General features: G+C 37.7%; 1 protein-coding gene across 5 annotated transcripts in view; it reads right to left on the bottom strand.

The window, feature by feature from the left end:
• The window catches only part of TIAL1 (TIA1 cytotoxic granule associated RNA binding protein like 1), a 31,110-nt gene extending 12,864 nt beyond the window's left edge, over positions 1–18,246 (bottom strand). The window contains exons 1-6 of one of the 5 annotated variants that reach the window (XM_089510035.1): positions 18,052–18,246; positions 11,438–11,505; positions 6,345–6,441; positions 2,368–2,517; positions 2,108–2,162; positions 1,607–1,694 (exon numbers count right to left, since the gene is read on the bottom strand). In XM_089510035.1, coding sequence (XP_089366161.1) covers positions 1,607–1,694; positions 2,108–2,162; positions 2,368–2,517; positions 6,345–6,356 — 305 coding nt within the window. In that variant the 5' untranslated portion in view covers positions 6,357–6,441; positions 11,438–11,505; positions 18,052–18,246. The remainder of the gene's footprint in view (positions 1–1,606; positions 1,695–2,107; positions 2,163–2,367; positions 2,518–6,344; positions 6,442–11,437; positions 11,506–18,051) is intronic. The other 4 variants (XM_089510033.1, XM_089510032.1, XM_089510034.1 and 1 more) reach the window with 4 other exon arrangements.
• Positions 18,247–18,919: the final 673 nt, after the last annotated feature.

The raw sequence follows: 18,919 nt of genomic DNA on the forward strand, positions 1-18,919 counted from the left end.
GAAAAAAGCAGTAGGACAAAAAATAACATGTAATAAACATGCAACCTATCAATACAACCTACACTTTCTATAACTAAACTGTTCAGATCTGAAATTTTTAAAAGGAACTATGTTTCCTTTTCTAATACTCTATTGGCTAGGGTTCACTAAGGTTCACTGTTCTATAAATTAATGCAACATTTCTAACTATTTTTACCATGCATTTTCTAAATAAATGCCCTCTGCCTAGTGATATAAAATATGAAATATTAAAAAATTGAAAAAGAGGAAAAAAATAGGAATTAAAAGGCATACATGGCCTGTTAACAGATTTCTTTATTTTTCTTGGTCAATTCTCTACCATCATTTTGGAGTTTGGGCAGCTGTAAATTTTGAAAAATTGACATTTTCAGAAATTTAAGAAAGGAGAATAAAACTAACAACAATGCTAAGCACACCAGTACGAAAACAACAAATTTTACACATAAATTTTAGTGAGTAAGTTAAAATGATTGGAAATATAGAACTGCACTGAATATAGAATGTTAAAATGTAAATACTAAGATATGTATATATAAATAATGTATAATAAGAATAAATAGAAATGAGAAAAAAATCTACAACTGAGTTCCAGTGTGCACAGTTCCTTGCAGTTAGCTTCAAGATCCTGTCCATTCTTATGAGCAATTCTGCAAAATAATCAGAATGCTATTACTTTTAATTGTGACTCGGACTTTAGAAAAACTGCAGGTCTCAGGTATAAATAAAGATTGAGAAAATAGCAACCTGTATTAAATCTTTTTATATTGGCTTGCAAACAGTACTACTTACCACATTGAGATAAAAAGCAAAGTAAACAAAACAGACAAAATAAGATTTATGTTTCATTTGAAAATATGCACAGTATATAGAGAGGAAAGATTTATTCTTTATTTTGCAGCAGAAATATATTCCGTTAAAGTTAACACAAATTTTTCAGATTTTGTTGTAGAAGCTAAATTATGCAACAAAAGAGACAAATACACTATAACACTTACAGGAAAGATTGCAATGTTTAAAATGTGCAGTTAAAAAGCTGTAGCTGTTTGGCAATCTAATCGCAATTTATACTATTTACAGAAAATATATTTTTGGATTGGCAAACACTGTTGTAGTTAAAAACTTACCAGAAAGATGTGAGTTTTAATCTCCAAATTCTAAAGCCCTTAATAAAATGCCACTTTCAAAAGAATACATGTGCATAACTGACTTTGATAGCTTGCTACACTAAATAATATAATTTGCCTGCAATTCAATATTACCTACATAATTAACAGATGTGTAAAATACTTTGATGCTTCTAACATGTCTTTACATGAACCCAAACCAGTTTTCTTGTTCATTTGCCAATGCAAACCCCCAAACACATAGCAAATATTTAAAGCACCTAGCCTTCAAAAGAGTTGATGCAGAAACCTTGTTCATGTTTATAGGGGACAATATGATATAACCCCCGCTCCCACCAAAAGATCATTCTGAGCAAGAAACAATCTGAGCAAAATGAAGGACATTAGCTGTAAGAGAAGAACAATCTTGTATCATGACTTGTTCTGTATTAATGTTTTAAAGTAAAAACTATGGTACTTACGATATTTTACCAAAAGGAGCAAATGCTGACTTGATATCTTCTGTTGTTATTTCTGGACTTAAGTCTCCCACAAACACATGGAAGTGATCTGAAGGAAAGCAGAATGTAATCAGGACTATTAATGAAGGGCAGGGTATAACAATATAGCCACCCTGAGTCCCAATTTTGGGAGAAGGGCGGGATATAAATAAAGATAATAATAATATTAAAAGATACATAATCAACTGTTATCCAGTAATGTAGCTCTTGTTTGTACTTTTAGTGTATAGATGCGAATGGAACGCAAATCATCTTGTGTTTAAACATAATTTAATGAATAATTCATCTTCTCTAGCCAGGTAGGCTGTTTTGAGAATGAGGTACACAATATAACCAAAATGATTCAGCTAGCAGATGAAAAGAAAATGCAAGACAAAAATGGTAAAACAAGTAACTGTGAGTTCAACTATACTATTATAGTTATTCTGGTATAACTGCTTTGGATCTTTAAGTGTTACTTACTTGATGTATCTTTTTTCTGGCTACTTGGTGTTGTTGCCCAATTAACTTTTACTTCCTGAAAATAAGGAACAAATCAATACCAATATAATTCTAGAAAGCAAACATCAACCAAGACAGTGTAGGTTCAATGTCAACAAAAAGGTAATTTACTCTTTATAAAAACATTAACTTTCAATCTAACCAGCATCAAAAATGTTTGCCACAAATCACAATTAACCTATTCACTTCATTTGCTACATCTTTTTTTTAATGCAACGTACCTTTCCCAAAATTTTTCTCCCATTCATTGCAGCTAATGCAGCAGCTGCATCCCTGTGTTCATAAAATTCCACAAAGCAATAAGGGTCATTGCTTGTATGCTGCAAAACAGAAAATCCAACAGAAGAGTTGACCCTTCTGCTATCGGGTTGCTGAGAAGAAAATCCAGGAAAATATATTACTTAAAGCTAGAAAATAAAATATTACTATAAATGCTTATAAAATAACCTTAAGAACTGCTGTCCACTCCATCACAATGAATGCTTAAAATTGCACTTGTGTCCCTACTCTGGAGATCAGCATGAGGCAACAGTGCTGCAAACAAGGTTATCTCTTCTAAACAGAAGCAGTGTTAGTAGACACCACTGATCATCTGGTTCTATTCAATTAATACAAAGTGACACCAAACCAACAAAAGAGCACTGAGGATATAGTACAGAATGTTGGATATTGTTCCCCTCGCTTTTTGTATACACTGGACTAGATTCAAGAGAGGCTGGTGCAGAAAGATTTTTAGGTGAGGATTACAGTATCTTCATTATACTGGATTATGTATGCACAGACTTCATGGTTTTCTTGTTCCTTTGTAAAACTCACTCAGCTCCTTGATGTATATTTAGTCCTAGGTAGCTATCATTCTTAAAGCTGATTGAACTATGTCTTCAGATTTTGACAAAACAACAGTGTAAACCACGGGGTAGAGTTTTCAGTCTTTATACAAAACTAAATATTCTTGTGTCTTAAATGCTAAAGGAACCTAACCTGCAGTACATGGTACTAGAAAAGAAGTAGTAAAATCCCTGACATGCAATATTCAGACTTACACGCCCCATTACCATGAATTACTCTCATCTTTAAGGCAGAGTTGGGTAGCTTGTAGCCCTTCAAATGTTGGAATGCAATTCCCCAACAACAGATCAGATAGATAGGAGATGCAGTCCAATACATGTGGAAAGCTGCAAGCTGCCCAACCCTACTCTAAGATCTCAGTAGAGGGAGGTTGAAAACTATGGAAACACAAAGAAAGTTCTGCATGTGTAAGATGGGCTTTGCTAGTCGCCAGCCAACACTCCTCTACATACAATAGGGTCCTGATCCAAATATCTAATGAATTTTGAATGTTCTTCTGCTGTTCCTCCTAAATAGGTATAGAATGTCAAGTACAGAATAAAAATCTCAGACAGAAAACCTTTCCACCTCTCATTCAAGAAAAGAGGAACATGAATCTGAAAAATATTCTTCATTTCTGAAGAAATTCTGAATAAATCAAGAATATCCTTGCTTCTATCAGTATGTTATAGCAAAATAAACAGATGTGATATATTTGTGACAATAATGCCCCTGACAAAAATTCTGGGAACATTTAGATTTAAGACTTGAGATGACACTTGTAAGTTTATACATGAGTACATTTGTATCACCAGGAAATGACAATGAGTACAAATGTAATAAAAAAGTCACCAAAAGTGTAATCATTATATAAACTGTCATCATGTTTAACTGCATCACTGAATGGTGATTAGTACCTAGTATTGTAATCATAGGCAAAGTTCCAGTGTTTTATCCAACACCACGAGAACCAAGATTTTATTCCATCCTACTACTGCCTTTTGTGACATCTAAAACCTGCTCCAGATAGATCTGCCTAGTACAGTAGGTTTTCAGGATGCACAGTTAGTTGCAGAATGGACAGGATTATTAATTCTGCCAGAAAAAGTGAGATTCAGAGGAAGTATGTCATTGGATGCTGGTTACAGAACTAAGGATAAAGTTCATAAAAACTGTTAGCTGGAGGGAAGACAAGCAACAGGAAATGTGGCACATCTCAGTCTCTGCCACTAGCAACAATATCACAGACACCTGAAAGCAAATCCATTCTGGGATGTAATCAACAAATATAACTGCAATAAAGTATTTTCTGTTCCAGGAACACAGTAAATTAAAGAAGAAGCCTGAAGTCATTCATGATAAAGTTCACTGATACCAAATTTTCAGACTTGTAATGTATAAAAGTCAGGAAAAGCTAATCAAGTTCTATACAGAACAATAGAGTAGAACCTGTCATAACTAGCTTCTAATTAACTTTTGTTGGATTATTCCCTTTATTAATATGCAATCCAGAAAAAGGTGCCTTAATGGCTCATCAGTGTTACCATATTTCATACTTAGCAGTGCCCAAAAGGACAGACTAAAACAAGAATGGAGCATTCAGCTGCAAGATGTTAAGTCCTACTCCCATGATATTTCAAAAGAGCCTGACTTGGAGCCTTATTCTTTTCAAGAGGTCTTATGATATCACAAGATAATCATTCAATAATGGGGAAAAATGGGGAGAACAACCAGCAATACAAAAATTGGGTTACATCGTTTATATGTGTAAGACAAAACATTTTAATGATACAGTATGAATTCTTGCCTAAAGATGCACAACTTGCTCAATGAATCCCAGGGTTAATATTCTGTCTAACAATTAATGCTAACCCTCAGTTTATGAAGTTATGACTGTCACTGAAGTTATCCTGATGAAAGCTAAGATACTTATGAATGTTGAAAATATACACTGGCTGCATTTGGACATCACAATAAATTATTGAGTATCATGAGAGGAACCGGCCTTCATCTTCCTGCTGAATGCAATGATCAAAAGATTCTGTTAGCAGATTAAGGATAGTTTAGTTTGCCACCTGAACTGTAAACTGCAGTTAGAACTTATGATTTGTTTTTAAAAGACAGCTTAATTATGCACAGTTGGGAGCTGACTTCTTTAAACAAACTGCAGTTCTGATTAATCAGTTTGTCAGATTTAGAAGAAAATCTATAGATGATCAAAAACATAATGAAAATTTCAAACCATTCCTCATAGTTGTGTCAGATGAAATGGGGTAGTTAACTTGGTGTTCATGGACAGCCTCTTCTCTATTATTATTAGAGCTGAGTGTCTCAAATAAGAATGCTCAGTTCCAAATCTACAATGCAATTACAATGACAGAATTAGTGACTATTTGTTTAAATAATTAAGATTATTTTACCAGGAGCTAATTATGTCCTTTGCTTCAACTAAACGAATCCTTTTTATTAATCTTTCAAGTAATTACAGATGAATTTATTTTCATATAGAGAACATTTATTTTGCAGGAAACAGCATATACAGTGAGCCCACGCCATATGCGGGCTCCTTATAGGCAGCTTTCAGCATACGCTGAAGCTGCCTGGGAAATGGGCGTGCGCCCTGTGCGCATGCATTGCCGCACAGCGAGCACGAGCCCCATTATATACAATGGGGCTCACGAATGCTGCGTGTGGTTGTGGGGCGCACGCACAGCGAGCATGAGCCCCATTGGATATAATTGGGCTCAAGCTTACGCATTTTTTGCTTTACGCTGGGGGGAACACATGCCTCGCGTAAAGCAAGGGCCCACTGTATACAGTGTTTTATGTCTGTGCATGTCATAACAATAATATGTCTTCTGTCCTATGAAGAAGGGGAAATGATCTCTGCCAGCAGTTTTTTAAAAAAAGGTTTTTAAAGTTATGTTCTAAAGATTATGAACTGTTTTAAGTGACACCTTTTTAAGCTGGTCAAAAGACTTTAGGACTGATTAGTTATCTCATTTAGGTCTTGTCAGCACTGCAGAAATAAAGCAGTTTGACACCACTTTAAATAGTATGGCTCAATGCTATGGAATTCTGAGATTTGTAATTTTGTGAGATATTTAGCCTTCTCAGCAGAGAATTGATGCTTTACCAAACTACAAATCCCAGAATTCCACAGCACTGATCCATGACAGTTAAAGTGGTTTCAAACTGCATTTATTCTGCACTGCAAATGCAGCTTTAGAATATTATCCTATAAATATACCTCAGAAAAGTCCCACTGAACTTCACAGGGCTTTTATCTCAACAGACAAACACTGTAGAGACTGGAGTGCTCACATAATGTTCTAAGTAGAAGAATCAATAATTAGCTTAATTATCTTACCTCTGTTATCATTTTACAGCTTTTGCAGGGTCCAATTTGACTGAACAACTGAAGTATAAGCACCTCAGTAACGTCTCTGGAAAGATTTCCTACATAACTAGACAGACAAAAAAAAAAAAAAGACAAAAAGACAGGACAGTATTAGTCCAAAAATTTGTTTCTTGCCAATGATATTTCATACAATTTTTGGAAATAGAGGCTACAAATTTTATATGCAGATTGATATACCATTTGTAACAGATGCTATACCACACTACTTTACACACAATATCAAGTAGGTCAATGTATTTTAAGTTTAAAGGATGTCATGCCAGTAAAACTGTCATAAGTGATTAGGCATTCAAAGTTTACAGGAAGTATGGATGTACTTATGCTCATCAAATAAATGCTGCTTTTATATTGTTTCATAAACCCTCGACCTTGAAGAGCACAAAAAATAGGCAACAATTCAAGAATGTAGACATATCCCCTATGCAGACAACACCTGATATTTTCTTGAATTTTTCCCCCAGAAATTTCTTCTAAAGAATTCAAAATACTGCCCCTTGAAGTTCAAAATTTTAAAAGCTTAAATATTTGAAACATAAACTTTTAAACTAGAGTGAAAATAGTACAATATATGCACACTGATGTCCTTTAGACATTTGTAAGCATCAATCAAGGTGGTAACAAGAGACATTTACTGGTTTTGTGAGACAATCTTCCAAAGGAAAATGAGCCAAAAAAGATCTACATGCATGCTTTAACAATGTACCTAAATTCCAGTCTGTTTAAGATTGTATCACTCCATAAAATGTATAGTACAGGGGAAAAAAGTCAGTATTCTTAGATATCTGGTGAATTTGACAACAATCGTATATACTTATATGGGAGTAAGCCCTACTGAACCCAGTACAGCTTACTTCTGAATAAATGTGTATAAAACTGCATTGAAAAATCAAGAATTCTATATCTAGGAAGTACTGCAAAGAGTACATGAATACATTTCAAAAGCATTATGATGAAATATGGCTGGTTAGTATCTGCAGGTCACATACTTCCTTTTAGCCAATCACAAATTTCTGGAAATTCTGAAGTCATGGTGAAATATTTATTTCATTTCATAAACCTTTTTACTGGGAAAAAAACCCACTTGTATAATTGAAAAATGCAATTATTACCCCGTTCCTTACAGACTGAAAGTCATTTTGATATTTTAGGAACACATAATTCTTTATATTTAATTCTGTTTGCCATAAAATTATCATGACTGGTATATTCAGAATGTAAGTTGTAAATTAAATTTACTTTTACTTTTTATTTTTTGTTTCAAATGGCACTACAAACTCTTGAACTATAGGGATGCCTAAACTATGGAAATCTCTATGGCTTTGCCCCCCCCCCCACCACACACACACACTGAGGATCAAGAAACACCCCTCCCATAAAACCCAGAACAAAACATCAACAGTAAAACAAAACAAATTATTTTGTCTCTACTAGTTCTCTATATTGTCAAGCTGTAACAAGTACAGTAATGGTTCTCAACCTTGGGTCCTTGAGGCATTTTAGACTTCAGCCCCAAGAATCCCCGATAATTTGGGCAAGCTGGCTGGGACTTCTGAGAGCCAAAGATTGAGAACCACTGAGTTAGAGGGATGCCATAACTGGTCACTTGCATCAATAACTCACTCGTGCACAGACATACCTCAGTTAATAATGCCTCTGACCTGCCTTTTTATGCCCCACAACCCCCAATCTTCCTCATTCTCTGTCTAGCTTGAAGTTTTTAGCAGCATTGGCACTGGGAGGATGGTGGAGGATGGCTGAAGAAAAATTTTCAGTGTCAGTTTGCAGCAATGTGCTTGCAGAAAGCAATTAAATAAGAGAAGCTGGGAAATGAAGGATTCTGCTTTAGCTTATCCTACTCTAAATGAGTATGTGCCTACAACAGGCAAAGTAAACAGCAGCTGCCTCCAGAATCCTTTACTGAGCCTGTGTGAACAACAAAACCGAGAAAAGGAGAGCAGATATGCCTCTCTCACCAGCTTCCTCCACCAAATTAAAAAAGCACAGATCTATTATGTTTGGTCACCTAAGTGGAAATCATGAGTGGAGAACCGGTGAAACAGAAAGTCAGCTCTGGATGCATTTTGGAAGAAACTTTCAGGTGGCCACTAGAAGTTGAGCCAGAAGTTTTTTGCTTATTTATGCAAGGATTATCTGATTTGCTGGTTTCATTTCATGTGTGCATGCTATTAATTTTCAATAAAAAGTTTGCTGAAGCATGCTCAACTGCTCATTTTCCCAATTCTTCCTGTTATTTTTGCCTCTGGTGACAAATCTTCTGTTAAAGAAATAACGTCCTGGAACACAGTCACTTCATTATACCTGTAATGTATACCTGAATGTACTCATTTCCATAAGATGAACTGAGAAAAGGAAACAACAACCAAGAATTATAGTGATCTGACTATATAATCTTAGATAAAAATACTCTTCTTGCATATTTTTAAGAAATACCTTTGGGAGCAGTAAATATGACAACACCTTGTTTTAAACATTTTATTAATCATTCTAAAAGAAAATACTCCATAATCCACTTATTCAAATTTTCTGCTGGGCGAGGGGCTTTGAAAAAATGGGAGGTAATTCCCTAATTTTTCTGTTTTTCCCCCCAGCCCTTCACATCTGCATCCTACTTTCATGATGAAACCTCATGCCATAATAAATATCTTTTACTTTAAAGTGTTAATAAGACTTTGCTGTAACAAATTAATACAGTTATCCCTCCAGCCATTTCTGAAATCAGGTAGTCATCTAGCTCAGCCCAGGTTCATGAACAATCAATGTTTGTGTATGTAATCTCTCTGTCTAAGGCTCTCTTCCCTCGATGTTCTTAAGCCTACTCACACAAACATATTGCTTTGTTCCTATGTTTAGGTCCTATGTGACCATTCAGAACTGACAACAATCTCAGGTATCCAATCACTCTATCTCATATTGTTCTGCAGTTAACAACTAGAAAATGTCTTTATCTCTTAAGATTTTGCAACTGCTCAATTTTTACTTTCTTGGAATATATAGAACAGCAAGCATATGATATGCAAAGATGACCTACCTTCTTAAATTGGTAAGTATTTCAGGCTGACAACTGCAATTTCTTTGTAAATAAACCCTCTTCAAAATTCTCATTTGGATTCATGGTACTTTTAATGTTGTTTCAGTGCAAAGCAGAATAACGTTTATTATGGTAATTAAACTAATAAATGAGCTAGATCACAAAGTTTTTGCTGCTGTAATAACGGCATAAAATGTCAAACTATGGCCCCATACAGAAAGGTCAAAATAAAGCTGCTTCGAGTCACTTTGGAGGTATGCTGTTTAAATGATACATGTGTACAAAGAGTCCAGAAGTTGCACCAAAGCTGCGATCCAGTCCTTAGGACTGAATCATGACTTTGGTGTGGCTTCCGGACTCTTAGTGCGCATGCATCATTTAAACAACATACCTCCAAAGTGAGCTGAAGCAGCTTTATTTTGGCCTGTCTGTATGGGGCCTATGTTTCATAAGTCAATTGGCCATTTGTTTTGATTGGTCTAACAAGGCGGCACTATTCATAAAGCACAGGATCCTTTTACAAACCTAAGATTTACAGAGCTACCCTGTTATCTGCTCAGCTGAAGGTGCCACAGAGCAATTATGAAACTCACAGGCAGTCAGGCATCAAGTAAGAGTCAGCAATGGAACTCAGATAAAAACAAGTTAGTCTGAGAAAGACAGTCTGCAATGACAATCAAGGGGTTAATATATTCTCTGGATAAGGCTGTACGATCAGTATGGAAATTAGGAATTGGGCTGCAAGCCAGTAAGTGGAATCAACACAGAATTTCATGTGGCAACTGCTGCCTTTATGAAACAGTACTGTTACTCAGTATGCGTTACAGCGTTGCCATTAGCACAGCCTGCCTTAATGATACTACTGTGGTCAATAAATCCTAGAAGCCAACCATGTCTTTTCTTCTTCTTCTAGAACTGGTTATAGAGACAGAATTATTTTGGACTCCTAAACTAGAACATGGGAGAGAGAATGAGACTAGTGACAGGGTCAACACAATTCCCTGTTCTTGGATATTCATCCATACTAACAATAGATCTCATGAGGTGCAGTCTTTAGGAGGAAACCTTCTAGTCCTGGTAAGACACTTGGGGGGGGGGGGGTTACTCATCTTCTAAAGGAGGCAGCAGGGGCTCTGCCTCAGTTATGTACTAACTCCTAACACAGGCCATGAATTCCTAAGGATAGTGAAATATCACTTTGTAATGAGAACTACAAATACCTACAATGAATTATGCAAACTTTTAACTTATACAAAACTCCTCTTTAGACTCTATATTAAAAAAAAACAATAACAGGTAAATGCTTCATTTGTGTACTTCAGCCATGAGCTCACAGAATAGTCTTAAACAAGATACAATCAGCTCTGATAACCTTATTAAGCTGCTATTTGTAATAAGACATGAGTATTTCTTCACTTTAAATAGTTCTAAAATTATGAAAACTCTATAGTGTTTTACTAATTTAGGAAAACATGCTACATATACATGCATTTAAATCCACTTGCTAGTTTGAACCAGAATACACCCCCTGACTCAATTGCTGAATGGTGAGTCAACTTTTAGGTAACTGATTCAATGGGTCTACTCTGGTTTGGATGAACAAATGGATTTAGGCTTTGTGATATTAAAGAATCTTTAAAATGATCTCACACACAAGAAGTGGAAGATATCTGAAAAAATAAAAGCAAAGCCAAGATGAAATCACATAGAAAACTAAACTTTTGTATTAATTAATTTCAACTAAGAAAATAATTTAGAATATGAAGCCAGGCTACATAAGCACAAGATTTATTTTTCCCTTCTTTTTTAAAAAAGCATATATTGCAACTTCATAAACGTTTAGTCTGAATGGATTACCTTAAACTTGTGGAAAGACTATACAGTATTTGAAGTAAACTATGTATTTGTATAAAATACCATATTTTCTTTCAGCTATTTCCTAAGAACACATTTTGTAAAACCATAAATAATGAAATAAAGGCATATACTATACCTCTATAGGCTGTCTCCCTAATTCATGAGACATCACTTATGCTGTATTGACAGGCATAGTATAGAAACCTAGATAGATAACAGAAGTAGTTTATATTCTGACATATATAGGTTCCAATACTAGGTACTGCTCTGCATGTGAAAAAACATTTATATAATTTCCATAAAACAGAAGGAAAAATTACTCAACCTATAAAATTAATTAAGGTAGCAATCCTGTGCACACTTACCTCACCTGTGAATAAAACCTAATGAATCTGATGAAATTCACAGGTAAACCATTGCTAAGATCACACTGGCAATTTATGCAGACAAACTCAGAAATAATTCTGCCTACCTGACATGATGAATTATCTGCATTCATCATATTATATTCACATTCTGGTTTATACCTTATGACCAACAAAGTGAAACCTAGGTACTTTAATGTGTTGATTACAATCTGAATTCTTAACAATGATTAAAGTTTAGTTTTGAACAGTTAACTGCTTATAAGCTTTATAACTGAGAGTTTACTGAATCTTTTCTCAGTGGAAAACTGCATTATTGAAAATTGAGACACTTGGTTAGGAAACCACAAAAATAATTTCATCAGTTCCTCCTATCCCATCACCCTCCCAAGCACATCCAGAGCTTCGAATACCACCTGCATACCCTTTTGTGCCAAGTAGTGAAGAGATGTTAAACTGAACACTTTTAAGCAAAGCTCTCAGTTCAGTGCTTAGTTGCATTGTTTCTTATTTTCCAGGGAATGTTGTCCTTGAAATTTTTCCAACACCTGTTGTGGCAGGCAACCAAGTGTGTGTGTTGTATGCCTTCAAGCCATTTCCAACTTATATCAACCCTAAGGTGAACTGATCATGGGGTTTTCTTGGCAAGATTTCCCTTTCCCTGAGGCTGAGACCCTGTGACTTGCTCAGTGTCACCCTACATGGCCTAATAATATTTTTAAAGTGCTTGACAATGAAGGGACTGATATCATTAGGAGTCAACTACATCACCACGGATCTTTTAGTTGTTATAAGTTTATGCAGAAATAGCCTAAGCACCAGCTTGTCTCTCAGTTTTCTGTCATTATCAACTTTAACTGAACAGACCAGGCCTAGCCTCATTTCAGAAGCTAAACAATGTCACACCTAGTCAGTAGCAGATGGAAGAGAATGCCAAGACTTTCCAGTTAAGGTTAAGAATTAATCTCATCTGAAACCTGTGACAGGTGCTGCTAGTTAGAGTTGACAATACTATGCTATAAAGCAGTTATGTAACGACTGGCAAGGAATTTCAAACCCAGATGTACTGATACATTATAGATACCCATGCAACCAGATGCTTGGTAGTTTTTCAACCTTGATTCTTGAAAATGTGGATCCAATAGATCCACATTTTGTCTGCAGACAAAAAATAATGTTCCCATTAAGTGCACAGCAAATCAAGTTAATAAGCAAAAGCCTGCCACAGTAGAAATGCCCATCAACCAAATAAACAGATTTAGAAAGAAGGCTGGCCACACTTTACAGTGTAAGGTGGTCCACAATATGACCTTAATGTAACACCATGCAGTGGTGAGAATCATGCAAAAAACCCACATGTAAAATGGTTATAACCTCTCCAATATGTATAGTTTGCCTTGTGTAAACTTTATAATGAGTTTGAGTCAGCTCACAATTTAACTACGATACGATTAATTCAATTTTAAGATATGAAAAAGAATTCATTCAGAGTGGGAGGTTTTTAACACTTACAATCACACACAGAAATGTTTATCCATTTAGAATATGATGCAAAAGAATTTGAACATGACATATACATCAGCTATATCATTTGCTGCTGTTGTGTGCCAACGTATGTCAATCTTAAGGCAAAACTATCCTAGGGTTTTCTTGGCAAGTTTCTTCAGAGGGGGGTTGCCACTGCCATCATCTCAAGCTGAGAGTGTGTGACTCACCCAAGGTCATCCAGCGGCTTTCCATGACTGAACCAGGATTCAAACCCTGGTCTCCCAGTATCCTAGTCCAACACTCCAACCACTACACCACAATGGGCCCCATCCTTCTAGGCTGTTCTCCAAAGGTGGGGAGAATATGGGGGAAGGCAGAATCAATCTCCCCTGACATAGTTATTCAAGTTTTGTTTTTGAATGTAGCATTAATTTTGTTTTTTACTCTTCTCTGCTGAAGCCTTTGTATGATATTTGAGTATTCAGGGACAAAAAAAGAGGAAAACTTTGAAAATTATATGAATGTTGTATTTTAACAAATAAAATAAAATAAAACACTGTTCTCCTTCCATTTCTTGAAAATATGAACTAGCACAATATTATAAAAAGCAGACAAATATTACTGCTTCTTAATAAAACAAAGAATGCAAAATTACAAGCAAGTGCGCACGGACTGTTCCGGCAAACAAACCCAGCAGACTTGCAAAATTCTAGTATAGTGGGCCCTTGGTATCCGCTGGGGTTTGGTTCCAGGATCCTGTGTATACCAAAATCTGTGGATGCTCAAGTCTCATTAAATACAGTGGCATAGTAAAATGATGTCCTTTATATCAAATGGCAAAATCAAGGTTTGCTCCTTAGAATTTATATTTTTAGAAAATATTTCCAAGGCGTGGATGCTTGACTCTGTGGTTAAAAAGTCAGTGGATAAGGAGGGCTGACCGTAGTGGCATGTGCATCCAACATACATACACGCAACACAGCAGTATGTCAGCTGCCAGTGGAAGGCCAAGCATGTAACCCTAGTCTCTAACCGTGTGCAGCTTTATTTATTCAAAAGTTCAATGATGCTCGGTAAGCACACATTGACTTGTCGCTTGAAGAGATGACAACCAGGCACTAGGTATTATTCTTTCAACAATGCATCAGAAATCACCCAGCTACAAGGCAGAAAGTAAGGGCACCACTGGAGTGCCACAAAGCAAAAAGTAGTATTTTGAATAAATTTAGTTTTGCTCAAACTCCCCAGATTGTCATTTATAAACATACTTGAATAAGTAAAAATTGTGAAATATCTGGTTATGCTTTATGCTTAAACTTGATTGTATGACAGACATTAATCACTTGGATTCTTGCTGCATCCAAGCTGTATTTCACTCCTTTCCTTGGGCCCTGTCATCTGTTTTTCAGCCCCCCCCCCCATCCTAATTCAGGCTATTGAGCCAATTACCATAAGATCAGTCTCTAAAAATTCAAAATAACTAGGGTAAATTGTTTCCAAGCATGCAAATAAAGCAGAGACAAAATAACTAGGGTAAATTGTTTCCAAGCATGCAAATGAAGCAGAGACAAAAGTGAATAAATAAGAAGAAATTGTATTTCAATTATTTATTCACTTTTGTGGGCTGGAAAAGGGAATGGAAGGCATCCAAAACATTCTGAATGAACCACAGAAGCTGAGTCACCATTTTAAAACAGAGAGATTACACTCCCAGCTCATTCAGACAGAAACTAGAACTGTGGAATATTTAATTACAGAGCACATTTGAATCCGGCCTCCCGAAATGCAGGCCGAAATAGCCACACACAACAAAAATGGCCAACACAATCTTTGTTCAACTGTAAGTTTTAATCACCACCCTGAAAGTCCCAAACTTTCTCTTTTTATTGTTTCCAGTCATCAAGGTAGAATGTTTGAAAATTTGATAGCAAAAATGTTATCACCAAGCAAAGACCCCAAATTAGGTTGCCCATTCAGTATGATTTTAAGACTAAACATTTTCAAAGCAACTATGCTTTTCACATTGGAAGATCTTTTTATAAGTACCATAGAAAAATGTAACATTATTTTCACATCTGTATGTCCAACAAAGTTGTTTGTATAATATTATTACTTTATATGCTTTAATTATTTTCTTCAGGCTCTTCATTTCTTCCCAACGTGGCTAAAAGAATTGAGCTGATTAGCAAAGCCTTGAGTTTGCTACCTCAAGATGTAAGAAAGAGTCAAGAAGCAACTGCTTCATCAGTCTTAGGATGCTCAAGTTGTACTTGTATTATTATTAAGCAAAAGCACAGTGAATTCAATTGGGGGGTTATGTTATGGAATGTATATTTTAATGCTGTAAGCCACCACAGCTGTGATGCGCAGAGGGATGAGATAAAAGTTATTATTACTATTACACATTGATAATTCAAGAGATGCTCACTACCAGATGTAAATGAGAATGTTCCTAAACATTCAATTCTTCATTTCTCCCCCCCCCCCAAAAGGAAGAAATAAAAAGAAGAAATGGAACATGAGATCTTAAAATAAAATTGATCATTTAGCTCAGTGATTCGCAAACTTTGGTCTTCCAGGTGTTTAGGACTTCAACTCCCAGGATCCCTAAAAAGCTTGGCTAGCAGTGAGGAATTCTGGTAGCTCAAGTCCAAAACATCCGAAGGACCAAAGTTTAGGATCCACTGACTGGCCCATGACATCTGAAATAGCGCCATCGCTTTGAAATGTATTTGTTCTTCAGGAACAAGGAAGAGGTTTCATATTGATTCATAGAGTAAGCAGATGATCCATATGTTGTCAACATCCAGTTTCCCAAACCAAAAAAGCCCTTGCCATCTTACCTTTCCTCAGAACAAAACATTTAATACCTCATTTATATCTGGGAGGTCTCTTGTGTGGCCATGCCTTCCAAACAAACACCTTTCACATTACATTGCCACACTGTCTCATACTACTTTGCATGCCACTTTGTTGTTGTTGTTGTTGCGTGCCACCAAGTTGTTTCCTACCATGAGTGGGGTTTTTTTGGCAAGATTTATTCAGAAGAGATTTGTCTTTGCAGTCAAAATAACATTGCAGAAATAATCCACTTTGAAACTGCTTTAACTGCCTTGGCTAAGTGCCAGGGAATCCTGGGAACTCTAGTTCTGTGAGACAGTTATCCTTCTTTAATGTTATTTTAATTTCTTGTCTGCCTTATTTTATTGAATGTTAATGTATACTAATACGTATATAATAATAATAATAATAATAATAAGGTATTTATTTATATCCCGCCTAATCACTTTTGGGGATCGAGGTGGGTAACAACAGAGGTCAATACAATACAAAATAATCAAACAAAACAAAATATTTAAGTATTTTTTCAGAATGTATTCCATAGGCAGGTCTATTTTATCTGTTTTAATTGATTATATGTACAGTGCTGTGTAAATTTACAGTGCTATATAAATAAAGCTTAATAATAATAATAATAATTCTCTGTCCTAGAACTCTGGTGCCATCATAAACTACAATTCCCATGATTCCCCAGCAGTGAGCCAAGGGCAGTTAAAATGGTCTCAAACTGGCTCATTTCTGCCTTCTGAGAGAGCACTTGGCATATCATTCCCATTCTGCCCTCTCTACAATCTTCCATCTTTTATCTAACACAGTACCAATGGATGTCTCTTTCCATCCCTCCCTCCCTCTCTTCTCTGCCTTACTCTCCAGTACTGTTACATTCCCCAGCATTTTCCTCACACTGTGAAGCTGGCTGACTTCCTCCCCGAAGGCCCTCTCTTCTAGGCTCACAAGACACCTGAAGAGAGCTCCAGCCCTGGGCAGAGATGCAAGGGCCTCGAGGGCAGCAGGGAAGTCACCCTGGGACAGAAGGCGTTTGTGACGTCGTCAATGACGTCTCCTCCCCAATTCCTTACACCCCCCCCCACAACACACACCCTTCGCGTGTATATTATTCACTACACCAAGGAGGCGGAGGGGGAGGAGACCCTCACCATCTTCAGAGATGCACCTCCCTCCACCTGAAGCCGCACGAAAACAACAACAACCAGCATCCAAAAACCTTGTCCTTCAACTTCAGCTTCTTGTGCGTTGTGTGCCTTCAAGTCCTTCCTGACTTATTATGGCCAACTTATCATGAGTTGTTGTTGTTGTTGTTTAGGCAAGATTTCTTCATGCCATGGCCATCCTCTGAGGCTGAGAAAGTGTGGCTTCCCTCCACCGGAAGGCACACAACAACAACAACAACAAGCAACCAAAGCCGTGTCCTATTACTTCACATTGTTGTTATGCGTCGTGTGCCTTCAAGTTGTTCCCGACTCACGGCGACTCTTTTATGGTCACTGCCTTAGGGTCGCCACAAAGGTTTAAGAAAGGGGGGTCACACTCTCTCAGCCTCAGATTCTTATTACTATTATTACTAAAGGATTAGGAGTGTCTCACACTCTCAGCCTCAGGGTGGTGGTGATTATTATTATTAAAGGATTAGAGGGTCACTCTCTCTCTGCCTCAAAGGATTATTATTATAGGATGGTGGAGTCACACTCTCTCAGCCTCAGTTATTATTATGATGATGATTATTGGAGGATTAGGGAGTCACACTCTCTCAACCTCAGGATGATGATGATGAAAGCCTCAAGGGAAGGGATTGGCAAAAACCCCTCTGAAGCCAATGCCTTCCCTTGAGGCCGAGAGAATGTGACTCCCCCAATCCTTTAATAATCATCATCATCTTCTGAGGCTGAGAGAGTGTGACTGGCCCAAACTCCCATTAATAGCCTCGTTCCGGTCCTGGTCTCCCGCCTCCCCTCCATTCCCTTTCCCTGCCCAGCGCCTCTCCTCAGCGGCGGGCCTCCCTCCCTTCCCTTCCCTCCCGGGTCCCCAGGGGACTCACAGGGTCTTGGGCTGCCCGTCGTCTTCCATGTCGGGGGGGAAGGAGGGCGGCTCGCAGAGCGGGCCCCGGGCACCGCAGGGAGGCTGCCGTCCGTCAGGGCCCCAGGGGCTCTGCTGCAGCAGCACAAGGGACGCCAGAGGCCCGAAGAGACCGGGGCCGAAGGAGGAGGAGAGAGCGGGGAGCGGAGGGGGAGGGGGCTGGGCTGCAATCGGAAGCTCCACAAAATGGCCGCTGCCGCCAACCACTCAGGAAGCCACCCAGCGCGCAGGCGCAGAACGCCTCCCCTACGCTTTTTCCCGTCAGGACCATAGAGAGGGAATGCCTAGAGAAGTAATCCCCAGCATTCTGTGCTCTTTAAGGGCTTTTTGGACTTCAGCTCCCAGAACCCTAGCCTATGGGCCAACGTGGCGGAGGCTTCTGGGAGATGAAGTCCAAAATTCACTGGCCTAGAGTAACCCAGGAGCCCTGCGGCTTCCGGTGTGATGAGGGCGGCGCCTCCATTTTAGATTGGGGGCGGGAGGGCCTTTGACGGCGCCTCACACAAAACTACAAGCCATGACGTCATTTCCCTCATTGACTTCCTCCCATACTACACCCATACAGAGTCCTTAGCGATGCTCTTTGTACTAATTTACTCATGAATTGTAAACCCCGTGTATCTAATGAGAATGGTTGTGGCATGAACAACTGGCAAAATAAAAACACTGGTCCCCAAACTGTGCTCTTTAAGGGATTTTGGACTTCAGCTCCCAGAATCCTTCAGTATTGCCCAATATGGCTGAGGCTTCTGGGAGATGAAGTCCAAAATGCTCTTAAAAGGGCACAGTTTGGGGGCCCACTGATCATCATTATAATATGCACAGAATAA

Source organism: Sceloporus occidentalis, unplaced genomic scaffold (genome assembly GCF_023333645.1).
Source record: "Sceloporus occidentalis isolate IW3139 unplaced genomic scaffold, rSceOcc1.0.p SCAF_2, whole genome shotgun sequence".
NCBI classification, from domain to species: domain Eukaryota; kingdom Metazoa; phylum Chordata; class Lepidosauria; order Squamata; family Phrynosomatidae; genus Sceloporus; species Sceloporus occidentalis.